General features: G+C 32.2%; 1 protein-coding gene across 1 annotated transcript; it reads left to right on the plus strand.

Annotated features, from left to right (window-relative positions):
- The first annotated feature begins 8,101 nt into the window (after nucleotides 1-8,101).
- LOC133205102 (uncharacterized) lies at nucleotides 8,102-8,836 on the plus strand. Its single transcript, XM_061340844.1, has one exon. The coding sequence runs from the start codon at nucleotides 8,102-8,104 to the stop codon at nucleotides 8,834-8,836; it is 735 nt and encodes a 244-aa protein (XP_061196828.1).
- Nucleotides 8,837-15,208: the final 6,372 nt, after the last annotated feature.

A 15,208-nucleotide genomic window follows, 5' to 3' on the forward strand; every position in this document is an offset into this window, starting at 1 on the left:
TAAAAATATATATGTTTTTCATATTTAATATATAAAGTTGCTTATCATTTACTATCGAAAAAACGACAGTTCCCTTTTTTAGAACATCGAATTTTACTTATCGCATAAAAACGTAAAAAAGTACTTTGCACAGTTCGTGTTTTATATTCTTTAAGTGAAAGACATTTTTGAAAATAGGTGATGCATGTGTCTGGTTTCAAATTATATTTTATGCAGCCAACATTTACTTGAGGAATTGATAAAGTTTAAAAGGGTATCGTTTTTGTTCGATTTTCATCCGACTATAAGTTTTCAAAATATTCTCGACTATCGTCCCCATCATTTAGACGCATGTCTTTTTCACACATATCGAAGCGGTTTGATGATCAAGACTCATTTCCATTGTTTACTTTATTTATTTCCCGGGCGACAATTGATGGTTACATCAATGTTTTCTTGTGGTGTTTTTGATGTGGCTTTCAGACAGGAGTTTGGAAAGCTGCTTTGTGTTAAAAGAATCTGTAGTACTTGTTTTACTAAACAGTAGCAATAACAGTATTTGAAATATATCAATACGTCTTTGTCAAAGGATTATAAGAAATATATTCTTATAAAGGTACTGACAAGGTCAGTTTATTCACGTTTCAGGTGATTCGCTAAATGTGTTTTGTTAGATACATGTATTGCAGATGCGTTATGTTCCCTTTCTGTAAATATTTTGGAGAGTTTTCGTCTTATGCCATATTGCGAATATATATTGACTCACAAAAAGACACAGATTTCTGTTTGTATTTTTTCAGCATTGAGTTCAGTGATTCTATAAAATAGAAGTTCGTCTTCGGTTATCTTAAAATGAACATTTTTGGAAATTCCTTGACATTTTTACCACTTATTCACTTACAACAAGATATATAAAAAAAATCAAATCTAATATCTGATTTATTTCATGAGAAACTCTTTGTAAATTTTTGTTAAAAATCTCAAATTGATAATAATGACGCAAGCATTCTCTGCAATCAAAAATTGTGACTTTCTAGTTAAATTGCAAATTAATGAATGAATTTCTTTTTGTCGATACTCAACTCAAAGTACTCTTTTTACTACGCCGCTGCATTAAAGTAGTTAAATATTCAATGTACAGATGTAATGAGAAAAATTAGAAATCAATGTCAGGGTTTATAACATTATAATTAGTTTATGCTACATTGGTCGTGGATATTGGCCTTGATACCTTAGTGGTTAGAATATTACACTTGTAATCCAGGAGCCCCCAGGGTTCTATTTCTGGTCCAGGTACTTTTTTGACGCAACATTAATGAAAACAATTTCACATGTATGTCTTATAAGGAAAGTTAGTTCAGTTCATCTCCCGACCAGTAATACCCTATATGATGGTAGGATGAATTGAATTTAAGTAATCATCATTCTATTTATGTAATCATACGTACGAAATATGTTGTAAAATAATTCTTAAATGTAAAGATTTCTTAGACATAGTTGATCAATCGATCTTCTGCGCATAAATCCTGACATATTGGAAATGTTGTGACCTTTATATTGCCCCCAATAAAAATTGAGGGCATGTTCTTTATAGATATTGGTTTGAGACAAAGAATCTACGTGTGATAGGATTACATGTTTAAAGACATGTATAAGACAAGTTTACAAATTCTTACATGCACGTATTCACACAAGATTTTTGGCAACACTAGGTGTTATGGGTATGTGGAGATAAAACAAACAGATTTCTTAGTTGATCATTTATTTTTATCTTTGTTCTGCCCCAGAACATTAAATAAAACGTTACATTTATCTCAAACCTGGTAAAATCTGAGATCATTTTCAATCAGCTATTATAGAACAAAGTATAAAAAGAAGAGGTGTATCATCAATTATCATAAAATTTTCATTTTTTTTCAGAAAATTGGATGAAATATAGTTCTTGTCATTAAAACACTTAGATATACAATTTCATTTATAGATACTGACTATCGTATTACAGCTGTACTAGAATGGTTCAATAAAGAACAATAAAAATGGTATTTTTATTCTTGATACTATACCCGCTCAGTCATCCTATTTCATAAGATTCCTCTGAGTTTGTAGAAAAATAGACTCCTGATTTAATTGTTATTTTGATACAAATACTAATTAAACTTATAAAAACAAGAGATATGATCCACCTTGTTTTATAAGAATCAATCAAATAAATTCAACCAGTGAAATATGGCGATAAGAAACAGTATTCAAGCTCCAAGTCCATTTAAACATTACAGAGCAGAGCAAACACGGACCTCCAAAAATATCAGTGGCGGGATCAGGTGCCATGGAGGAGTAAGCATCCCCTGCCGACTGGTCATACCCACCGTGTGCTCCTTGTCATGATCGAAAAAAACGGAAAAATCCGTAGACAATTCAGTATGTAAATAATGGCCTAACAATTAGTATGAAAAACGTCAGTCAGCATTTGACTCAATGATACGTAGGTTGTATTTGCTGACAAAGTCATTTTATCGGCCATAAAGCTTGCGAAATGATGACTTCAAACGAGACTGTTGATATCCTTGTTTCATCAACTTTCTCGTTTTAGAAATTGTTCATACGTAGGCCCTTGCGTATCGAATGAACTGGGAGACAAAAACCCCATATGCAGGTGAAAAGGGTATATTGCTACTTACGTAAGGGATGTTGATGATTGAAAAATTGAAGTCATCACGTTTATCATAAGCTTTGTTGTTTGGATATTGACAACTAACTGTGGAAATAGAACAGGCGTAAACTGTGGTTAAAAAATTATTAAAAAACAGAAAAAAAACCCTGAAAAAACAATTTATATTTCTCCGAATTATGCAGATATAATCTAAATTTTGGAGATTTTCTTGATTAACTAATGCAGAATGGTTTCAGTTATATTTATATTATAGAAATTGGATATACGTACATTAAGGAATTTCTTGGTAATATGAATTGTCAAGCCTCTTTATGAGGATGCATATCTTACAAGTCTCAATCATCTAGTTTGTTTTGTTCCTTATAACATCTTTTCACAAACCATACAACATGATTTCTAAAGAAAATCTTGGGAAAAAAGTTTCACATGGGAATATAGAGGGGAAAAAATCTATAGAATATTCTCCTCAAAAACCATTGAGAAAAGAAATCACAAAAATACCAGTTTAAGGTTTTCATGTTAGTCTCTTTCAAAATAATCGTTTTGTTATTCTCTCTCTCTCTCTCTCTCTCTGTGTGTGTGTGTGTGGGGGTGTGTGTGTGTGTGTGAGGGTGTGTGTGTCTGGAATAGGAGGGGGTCTTCTAAGCATTCTTATGCAATAATCCACTCTCAACACTGTCCTCCCATTTGTGTGCACAGTAAAATATCAATGGGATGTTATATACAGTCATATTTTCCTTCATCGTATCAGTCTTCTAATTGTAGGTATAATCCTCATCATTCATGAAATATGTAAAGTACAACCACAAACTGTGTAAGGTAAAGATCGAATAACTCCTCGTATATAATGCATAAGTGCTCTCTCTCTCTCTCTCTCTCTCTCTCTCTGATCTCGAGATAACATGCATTTTGAGAAAAAATTAACAAAAAAGGAATGATGAAATATTCATTTGATTCGTTGTAATATGAGACAGAAAATCTATTACATTCTACCAAAAGGGAAAATATTATCAATGTAAAATTCAGTTCACTAATTTAAAAAAATAAACGATTACAAACTAGTATTTTAACAACTTAAAATATTTCTTTTATTTTTCTTTTATTTCTAAGATTTGCTTGTAAAAGCCAAATTCTTTAGGTAAATCTTTTTAATTGGTTGTTTTGAATTAAGCATCCTGTTTTTTTTTTGTCTACATATTTCCTGGTACAGATTTTTTTCCTTTTTAATATAACCATTTATTTGGTTTACTAAAAAGGTTTAAAAGAATATTTCAACAATTTCTTTGTTAATTTGGATGGTATTTGCTTAAAGAAAGGTTCAAGTTCCTCCATTCCTACTCCTGATGAGATTAATGTTCAAAAACTAATTCATCTTAATTATCCCTGTTGATAAGTAAAGTGAATAGGCATAAATTCAGACGTTGGAAGAAAAATATTGAGAATAAGTGAAGATAAAAAAAATATATAGGATCATTCTGTTGTTTTCTAATAAGGTATGGACGTATAAGCATATACAGTTGAACTTCGGTATCTCAAACATTGATATCTCGAATATCATCGATATATCGACGTAATTTGGAAGTTTCAACCCCTTATTCTTTAAGTATTTTACCCTGAATATCTCGAATCCTCTGATGTCTCGAAGTTTTTTCTCGGTCACATTGAGTTCGATAACGAGATTTGACTGTTTTTTGTTGCCACCATGTAGCAGCTAGGGAAGTGTATAAGTGCCACATAATTTTTTTCTAAAGTTGGTAATTCCAACTTTCAAGTTGGCTTTTCCAACTTTTAAATTGAAAATTCCAACTTTAATCTTTGCTTTTCCAACTTTAAAGTTGGTAATTTCAACTTTAATTTTGGCTTTTCCAACTTTAAAGTCGGTAATTCCAGCTTTAAAGTTGGTAATTCCAATTTTGTTACCTTGACTTTTCCTTTGACCTTACAAATAACTTCCAACATTAAAAACCTATATATCATTTTGGTCCATCTTATATTATTATATAGAGAGTAACTTCATACAACTCCGTACATGACAAGATTTCAACGAAACCTACTTAAGAGATCAGACCTATATTTTTTTGTATGAGAGAATAAGCTTAAACAAATGAGATCATTATTAGGTGATTGATATATAGGATAAATCAACATTACATTACATGCTACAAATACAACTGAACTCAATGGATCAATTCTGTATATGAAAACACAATGAATTAATTCCTTCTTTCATCATAATTAAATCTTTTCTTTCCATTGTAATTACATTTATAAAGCGGCAAAACGAGTCCAACTACAAAGTATCTGAATATAACACATAAAGACATAAAAAGATGGAAAAGCCATGATTAAAGTTAGAATTAGCAACTTTAATGTTGGAAAAGCCAAGATTAAAGTTAAAATTTCCATCTTTAAAGCTGGAATTTCCATCTTTAAAGTTGGAATTAAATTTAATAATTTCCTGGCTGAAGTCGAGATGTGTGCATTACATGTACATGAGAATGTTCGTAAGCAAAGACACATTTGACACCGTTTCAACGAATGGGTGGAACTCACTGGACGACCACGTTTTTGTGTCGTGTGTAAGCCTTAATGAATTTTTGAACGGAATTTTTCTAATATTCATGTTTTTATATTTTGGTCCTGATAAGGCAAGGGCATGCGACGATGGCACACTGAATTTTTATTGACCTATTTTCCATTATCTTATATTTCATATGCTTCAATTTTCAGAATAAATATAATTTTCGGTACAACGGGAAAAAACACTTGACTTCCAAGTATTATTTTCCTTTGAAACATATACTAGATACCATATACTATGGATCATATACTACGAGGGGTTATCAAAAAGTTCGTGGACTGACGCGATAAAATTAATAATATGTAGTCTTTGCTTACAAAATTTAAGCGGAACATAAAACAACAAAAGTTTAAGAAATGTGGAAAATTTTAGCTTGATACGTTGATAATTTGCCAAATTATTCTAAAATTAAAAAGAGTTTATGTGATCACCCGGCGCTGTCGCCGTTTAGTGTCATGTCGTCCGCTTAACGTCATTGTTTCTTAATGTCCGCTCTCTCTACCTCATACACTTATCTTGATGAGATTACCTGGAGTTAAGTAAGGGCTTAAACCCGTCTTATTTATATGAATTTACAATGTCATGAGCAGCTGTTTTCAATGCATATAATATTGTAAATGGATCTTTATATGGGGAAAGATCCTCACTTGATTATGCCAGAATACTTAGCTTGTTGGAGTTCAATTTCTACCACACATGATCAGCGTCACTTTTCGACGTGACTGACTTTTGACACCCTGACTACAAATCGACACTAACTGTGCATATTTCATCTCTCTGAATCTTTTTGGGCATTAAAAAACAAGTACTCTGGATGCATTTTATTTTTCTGTAGCCAGTTTAAACATTCCTTAGGTCAATACCAGTTTTTCCAGGAGCGAAACTCTATAGAGTGTTTGAAAAAGAACCCCTCCCCCTTTTTGACGTTATTTTCAAGCCCATAATTGTTTGGACACTCCATATAAAATTTACGATAAAATTTCATAGAAATTACAGAATGGGGTAAAAATAGCAAATTTTACTGAACAAATGTGTCGTACCACATGCCTGAATTAACGAGATTTTTTGATGACAAATACTCATATCTAAAGAGTTTTTCTCAGTTACACTCAGGTAGAAAAAAAACGTCATATTAGAGGGTGCGCCGCCTGGACATACCTTTGCTTACAAAAACACTTACAATTTATTAAAAAAATAAAAATTATGATTTATGGTTTATTCTATAGATAGAAAAGATAATGCTAACTAAATGTGTAAAAATTCATTGATGTTCCTAAAGCGGTTTTAATTTTATGACGCTAGTCCACGAACGTTTTGATAACCCCTCGTAGATTAAACTTTACAAACAAGATTTCAAAAGTTGAAATTTGTTCCACGACTTATCTTTCCGTACTCTGTACTGCTATGTTAATTTTCTGGCACAGCCTGTTTTGTTTTATATATTGCAAAGTTTACAAGCTGGTAGTGTTAGGTTTGGAAACTGGAAGTTGGTTTTAAATACCTTTCAGTGTTTAACACAGTTTGCTCAACCCTTTTCCTGGTTATATTTACAGTATAAACAAAATTATTACGAATTACATAGCAATTGATTAGTTGTCGACGAAACTTTAAAAGGATCCTTCTATACCATGACATTTATCCTATAAAAATGAACTACATGTATGGTGTAAGATTAATAAACCATTGAAAAATAGATATTACTTATTACTACAAAGAAGTGCCGTATAGGCTTGAATAAAGCGTAAATTGTTAATGTTCATATGACAAATTTTTGTATGTTAAATATTTTATAATTTAAAAAAAAAGACAAATCAGAATTTTGAGAAAAGAAAGCTATAAACTGCCATAGATTGAAACAAAAGAAAGCTTTCATTAGAGATACATAACAATCTTTTATTCAGAAATCAGTAATATATCTTTCAGATTTATGTTCATACAGATATTTTGAATGTTTGCCAAAGTTAGTGTGCAAATGTTGCAAGATTTTGTAAAAGCGTTAAAAAATGTGTGCAAAAATTCGTAAAGTTTTTTTCTCTTTTTATTTCATAGAAAATAGCATTTAATCGTATTTTGCTCACAAAACAAGGATTTCTTTACATTTGTATATTCTATTATTTATGTCATTTCCATTCAAAATCAGTCCAAAAATATAGATCAATCTATGCATTTTTTTATGTTATGTATCCTAAGTTTGTAGACTTTTCATATTAGAAGGCAATGTCACACGCCCTCACACATACACACACATTTAAACGCTAGTTTTGTACATCTTTAAATCTAATCGAATTCAATTTACCATATAGACACTAGCAGTACGAAGTGAAAGTTTCCGTTATTTTATTGTCATTTTTAGCTTTTTTTGTTGGCCTTTTGCCTAAAACATAATAAAACTTCCCTGTTCGCAAGCAAATAAAAGCAGCCAACGATTTGGTATCGCATCCTTAAGTATGGATAGCAACACAACACTGTATGTTGATCCTTTTGCAACAATCAAAGAAAAAGCATTTCTTCTTTTCTGGAATGACAAATTCAAGAACCTTTATTTTCCAAACACTGTCGTTTTGGCGATATATCTATTAATTGGGATCCCAGGCAACATTATCGTCATCCTCGTTTATCAATTTCGTCTTCGCAAAGAAAGAGATGGAAGATACTTCATAACACCATTGGCCTACTTGGACCTTGTAGCATTGGTCATAACTGCATCGCTAAACTTGACCAGAAACACTCGTCAAGTTTTATTTCCAGGACACGGAGCCTGTAAAATATTACTCTATTTGAGCTATGTTAGTACCTGCAGTTCCCTCTTTCTTCTTAATGCCATCGCAGTTCAAAGATTTCAAAAGATCTGCAGACCGTTTGGAAATCAGATGGATTTATTCTGGAAAAGGGTCTCTGTCGGAATTTGCGTGCTGGCATCCGCACTGCTGTACATTCCAATTCTTTTCTACTATGGAGTCATTGAAATCCACAACCCAAAACTTGGAAATATTACAGGATACCAGTGTTACAAACTGCCTGGAACTCCCGATCAATTAAAAGGTCTAAAAGTCTTCCAAGGTGTCGGATTCTTCATTACAATCTGTAACGTTGTGGTGATCAGTGCTTTGTACATAATTATAACTGTCTCTATTGTTAAGCAGGTCAGGAAGATGAAAAGCATTCATGTCAAACCAGCAGAATCAAGTGGGATGTCGTCTGACGCTACAGCAATGTCTGATGTGTCTAAACCTCAAAAATTTACGTCTGTAGCCACAGAAAGCAGTGAAGTTCTGGAAACAAGTGTGAATTCCGTGTCTCAGTTAGAGCCAAGGAAACAAAAGAAAACGCCAAAATCTGATGCAAAGCGCAATGCCTTTAGAGTATCCTTCATGTTCATGACCATTTCCTTTGTTGGGTTTCTGGCGTACCTGCCATCTTGGAGTTTCATCGTCATAGAAACCAACAATCCTACTTTCTGGAAAAAATTGTCTACTACCGCCTTACATGTCTGCCTAACGCTTCGAAGGATGTACATGTTAAACCATTTTGCGAACCCTTTCATTTATGGTGTTTTTGATGTGGCGTTCAGACAGGAGATTAGAAAGTTGTTTTGTGTTAAATGAATTTCTTGTTAAAATTCTAAACACTAGCAATAATACCCGAATCTAGAAAACTATTTCAAGATTTTTGTGTAATGATTGTAAATAAATTCTTGATAAAAATACTTTTTCACGTTTTATATTGTTCACTGCATGTGTTTTTGTTAGGTAATTGCAAATATTTTCGGTCGCAAATTTCTGTTGATATTTTTGAAGATTTTTGTCTCATGGCGTATTGTGGTTGAGTCATAGTTTTGAATTTATAATGACTATTGATTTGATTCGAACACATGTGTTGTAATAAATATATATTATGGGATTGGATACAAGTTTAAAAACTTAATCCCCCCTTCCAAACAAATATAAACCAACTTCTGTTTTGCATTTTATTTTTTCTTATTTGATTTCAGCAATTCTAGGAAATAAAAATCGTTTAGAATATCTGAAATGGACATTTTTTGGAAGTTTTTTGCATTATTAGCACTTATTCTCCTACAGCAGGACTTGTGAATTTTTTTTATTAGCTTTCACAGGTGTACAAAGCAAAATTGTTATATATATAAATATATAAGCACATATACATATACACAATGAATTTCTTAATACTTTTGTTCTTACAACAGTACAAAATTTACTTGTAACCGTGAAAGTTATTTTTTTAATGAAGAAAAGAAAAAAAGAGGGGGGTCAGCAGTGGTAGAAAAATGCATATATAGATATTGACAATCAAATAACAACTAAATATTCAATTACAATTCATCATAAAAATAGACAAGATTGTTCAAAGTGCATCACAGATTTTTTTGCCAATGCCTTTCATATTCCATATGTCTACAGCTTTGTAACAGAAAAACTTTTTCTATAAAAATTCTGTCTATGATCCTCTTCATTAGAATATCAATATCTAATTTTGGAACACTTTTATATTTACTAGCAAAAATAAATTGTTTTACAATAAGTACAGGGTGTTTCATAATATATGTCACACATCTAAATGGGCATAATCTGAATATCAAGCACGATACCAAAAATACCAAAATACTATAGACAATCATATTAATCTAAAATTATGATATTTGAAAATATTGGGAAAATTATAATTCCATGAAGTACACTGATGCTAATATCTGCTGATTAAAATGATACATAAAATGTATATGGAGCTTTTGTTGTAATTTTTCTTTCTGCCTTTAGATGTGTGACATATATTGTGAAACACCCTGTATTATCGAGTTTTGCAATTTGCATATATTCTTGTTTTCATATTTACCAAAAAGTATAGCTAGTCTGTCAAAACTACAATGAATATCTAATTTTTCCAAAATCCATTCTTCAATGCTACACCATAATTCTTTTGCTTTGAAACATTCAACAAATAAGTGATCAATTGTTTCCATGTCACTTGAACAAAAAGTACATGCTGGTGAATTAATCAACTTCAATCTAAAAAGATAGTAATTTTGTTGGGATATTTATTATACATTTATCGTGATGTGGCATTAATGAACATCATACACAAATTTAAACACATTATGAATAGTAATAAGCATTGCTCTCGGAAAAAGTTATGTTCGTTTATAGAGAAAGTAAGAAAAATGTGCTCCCCGGTATAGAATTCTCATACTTCACATTTATAGTAATGTACTAAGTTTTGTATTTTATTCTTCACGCATAAGAAAAGCTTGGTAGAACATTTACTGGAACCTGCTATGTATCTTTGTTTGCAAGGATTTTATGGAGTTTTGGAATCCAGTGTAGGTATGGTAATTCAAATTCATTTTGATGGTTGGAAATATTTTTAAAAAATATTTAAAACTAACAATTCTCTCCTTAGAAAAGGAGCTATGGGTATAAGTTGGATTACCACTTGTAGAATTAAATCCTAGTTCCCCTAAAATACAATTCAAATGATGAGTCCTATAAATACAAAGTTGTTACATGTTTTGACAGCTGGAACCAGTACATACTGATCGTGTAAACTATCTAATTCTTGTTTCACTTCTGCGTTGTGGAAGACAGAAGGATAAATGGTTTTCATACTGCCCCTCAATCGTATAATGCGAGATTTTATCATATATCTGATACTTTTCATCCATTCTAACAAATTATCAAGGTCTTTCTCATAATTGGCCCATCATCTGGCGTAATCTTCCACAGAATTCATAATATTTAAGAAGTTATGACGCCAATTGAAAGATCGGAGTTCCCTAAATTTTGACCCTTTTAGAATAAGTGATTTAAGGTCCTCAATATTAACTATATTAACTTCACCGGTAATGGCGTGTCCAGCAGGACTATAGTTGTAGGGTGAGGAAGAACATGAAAACGTTGGAGGATTATGTTTCAAATGTTCGATATCTAGTCACTTGAGTTTGGAATAAATTGTCGATGTATATTTGAAAGAAATACATGTGGACTTCAACTTGAAATATAGTGGAATGCAAGACTGGTCCCTTTTGTCATTAAGAATATTATATGTATTAATTGCATCAATTCCTTTGTTGGTATATTGAATTTTAAGGAATAAAAAGCTTGTTTGAGTAGTATTTTTTTCCGTGAAACGTGGCGGTTTAAAGAGCCTATGATTTGCAATATCCATAATCACAGATCGGAGCTTGCATTCTGGTGTCGAAGAATCCAAATATGGACATTCCTTGACTTTTATAGATAGATTATTTAAAACATTCAAAGGGTCAAGGTAAAGTTTGGTGCGAATGTGATGAAGGCCTAAATTAATATTCAAAGCAAATTTGGGGTAAAAACTAACAAACAGTTTATCAAGTCAGGAAATCGAGGAAATATTTTTCACTACTTTTCCTAATTTTAGAAAGTTAAACTCAGACTCCTCGAAACAACACGAACCACAGATCAAACGAAACTAGACTTTGTCCTCTATGATGTAATTTTCTGATCGTAAACCTGTTCATCATCATCCATACTTGTAACGCTTTAAATGATCAACAGTCTCTTTTAAAGTCAATATTTCGCAAATTCTATGGTCGATGCAATGGCCTTGTTAGCAAATACAACCTATCGTTTTATCAAATTTTGACTGACGTTATTCATACAAACTGTTAGACCATTATTTTCAAAATTAATTGTCTACGAATTTTTCCGTTTGCTCGATCGTGACAAGGAGCACACGCGGTGGGTTTGACGGTCGACAGGGGATGCTCACTCTTCCATGTCACCTGGTCCCAACTGATGTTTTAAGATGTCCCAGTTTGCTATGCTCCAAATTTGTATTATTCCAACGGACTTTTGACCTTAATTGCTGTTCGTTTTCTTCATATTTCATGCTTAAATAAGACTGGGTCCAAAGAATACAACTATTAATATAATTATAGATCTGTTAAGTTGTTCTGTTGGTTTTGCCGGAACTTTTTGAAATGTTATGTTTTATCATTGCTTATTATATATTTGGTTGTTAATATGAGATAATATCGTTAGTTAACATGAAATGTGAACACTGTTAACATATGATGTTCATATTATTTGAGACTTCGGTGATATTCATTGATATTATCAAGGAAAAACACATTTCACTCTACAAAAATTCAATTTTGTTGTTTAATGCTCAATACATAACAGTCCATCATTCACGGACTCTTCGATAAGATTATTCAACTGAATATGGTACATTAATTTTAAGTTTACCATGCGATCGTTTCAATTTTTCGAATTCAGTATAATTTTAGCTAAGAAGGGAAAATGTACTTATTCTTCAAGTAATGTTTTACTTTGCACTAATTTTGACTACGAAACTCCCATTACCTGATCAATACAAGAGGTCGACAAGGGATGCTTACTTTATGGCGCCTGTACTCATCTATGACTGTACCAGGGTTCCGTGTTTTTGTCCTGTTCTCAATTCGTATTTTTTTTTACAGAATTTATGGATTGATCACGCTTTGTTATCTTCGCCTCTATCATTTTCCTCTGAATGGACCATATTGCTCTGAGAAAGCATGATTTCACAAGGAGACAACTAATGGTGAACTATATGTTATTCTTCGTCTCATTGCCGATTGTTTTGTTATATTAAAATCGTCTAAACAGTATCAATTCTTTTACTCGTCTACATGTATCTATGAGGAAATGTTATTCATATAAAAAAGTATTCATGTACTTTGAAATGAAATGTATGGAGATAACGAACAGTATTCAAGCTCAAAAGTCCATTAAACGATACAATTTTTGAGCAGAGCAAACAAGACCTCTAAAACAGCAGAGGTGGGATCAGGTTCCATGGAGGAGTGAGCATCAACTGCCGACCGGTCACACCCACCGTGTGCTCCTTGTCATAATCGGGTAATAACGGAAAAATCCGTCGACAATTCAGTGTGTAAATAATGGCCTAACAATTAGTATGAAAAACGTCAGTCAGTATTTGACTCAATGATAAATTGTACTTGCTGACAAGGTCATTGTATCGACCATAGAACTTACGAAATGATGACTTTAAACGAGACTGCTGATATTCTTGTTTCATCAACTTGTTTGTCAATAACTTACCTCGTTTTAGAAATTGTACAAACGTAGAGCATGCTCTTGCGTATCGAATTAACTGAGAGATATAAACCCCGTATGCAGGTGATGAAGGTATATTGCTGCATAAGAAAAAGATCCAAATATGAAACAGATGTGTCAGACTCTGTGGTACCTTTTATTTCAAGCTCACTGGGATATATCCTATCGACATACGAATGGAAATAACCATTGTTAATTGACAGTACGTCGTCAATATATCTAAATGTCGAGTTGAAGGTCACAGCAAGTGTTTTCTTCTTTTCACGTACAAGATTTTAAACAAATTCTGCTTCATATGAATACAAAAAATAGCTCTGCTAATAACGGGGCACAAATGGTACCCATGGGAATTCCAATAGATTGTTGGAAGACCTGGTCTCCAAAAACCACATAGATATTGTCAATCAGAAACTCAAGCATCTTTTTAATGTCAACTTCAGAGTACTTGTGTGTACAATCAGAATGTTTTTTAACAAAATAATTTTGCAAATGACCAATGACAAGGTAAGTAAATTTACGAGTTCCATTTGTATTGAAAAAGCAGCTGTCAGTGATATCAAAAATCCTGGATTTTAATTTATCATGGGGAATGGTTGTGTATAAAGTTGAAAAGTCATAAGTTTTTAGACTGTTGATTTTGGTAAATTCTTGTGATTAATTTGAAGTCTTTGGTATGTACGTTGCTTCATAAATCTGCTTACTATTACTTGAAAGCACGTGTCGCGTTTTCAAAGTTCATATGAGACGGAGGCTTAATAATAAAGCTTTTGTATGTTTGTTCCCCTGAAACTACAAAGGAGATGGGTGAACAAGGCGTGCAGAATGCCTATATCTTCAGATATGTAAAAAATTTAATTCAGTTTATGAAATTAGTATTTAGAGTAAAGTTTTCTATATTGAAATTCATGAAATTATGATAAACAAAACTTTTCTGAGGAAAATTTTCCCGGGAAAATTTATTCTGTTATTAAAAATAATTGTGGTATTCGTTGGGATCGAACCCCCTAGCAATAAAAATCCTGAGTATCCTTTTTCCTTTGAGAAGACCAACCACTACGCTACACAACTCCTGATGAATAGTGGCATTTAAATTATGTTTACGATATGACCCTTGACTAAATGGACCAAGTATTTCTCAGAAGATGCGAATGTTATGTCATAAAAGTGTATTTTTAAGGTAGAGTGGGTCTTTGCTCCATGTTTTTGTTTACCAAAAAATGTATAGTTTTAAGCAAACTTTGATGATAACCTTTCAAAAAAATGGAGCGAAGACCCACTCATATCAAAACATTTTGTTAAGTGTGAGAAAATGATCCTTTTTGTCATCTTTAGTGTGTGAATGCTATTTCATAGGCAAATAATTTCAAACTTCGTGGGATTTTTGCAAATTGTGGAAATTTTACATAAAGTGTACTTTAATGTTAGATGAAATCTCAAAGAAAAAATTGTTATTGTTGAGATTTAATTTTTCGCCTTCATGTTTGTTGCACTATAGGCACTTCGCTCGCCTTGTTCGCCCATCTTCTTTGATTTTTCATCAATGCCGCTAATCTGAGCGTTCAGAAATGTATATATAAGGTAACATTAGAAACTGTGAAATGTAAAAACAACTTGTAATTATAATGCCAATTCATACAACTACATTTTAAACTTGAAAATTCGATGACGTCATAGATATTATGTGAAAAAAAAACATATATACTCTACAATAATTTCAGTTCCTAAAGAATAAAGCCCCAAATTTTTTCTCTCTAATTTATAAGTTCTTTTACAGGGAATCCCTCTTGGGTAAAATTAAGGCTACTTTCAGGGGTATTTTTGGCCATGTTTGTCATGATGTCTTCTACAGCAGCAGCCTGTTCTAGA

This window comes from Saccostrea echinata, unplaced genomic scaffold (genome assembly GCF_033153115.1).
Source record: "Saccostrea echinata isolate AGI-Se365-2 ecotype Australia unplaced genomic scaffold, CSIRO_AGI_Sech_v1 ptg000054l, whole genome shotgun sequence".
Classification (NCBI taxonomy): Eukaryota; Metazoa; Mollusca; class Bivalvia; order Ostreida; family Ostreidae; genus Saccostrea; species Saccostrea echinata.

Coding starts and splice junctions, on each gene's coding strand:
- LOC133205102 (XM_061340844.1), top strand. CDS start 8,102: ATGGATTTATTCTGGAAAAGGGTCTCTGTCGGAATTTGCGTGCTGGCA.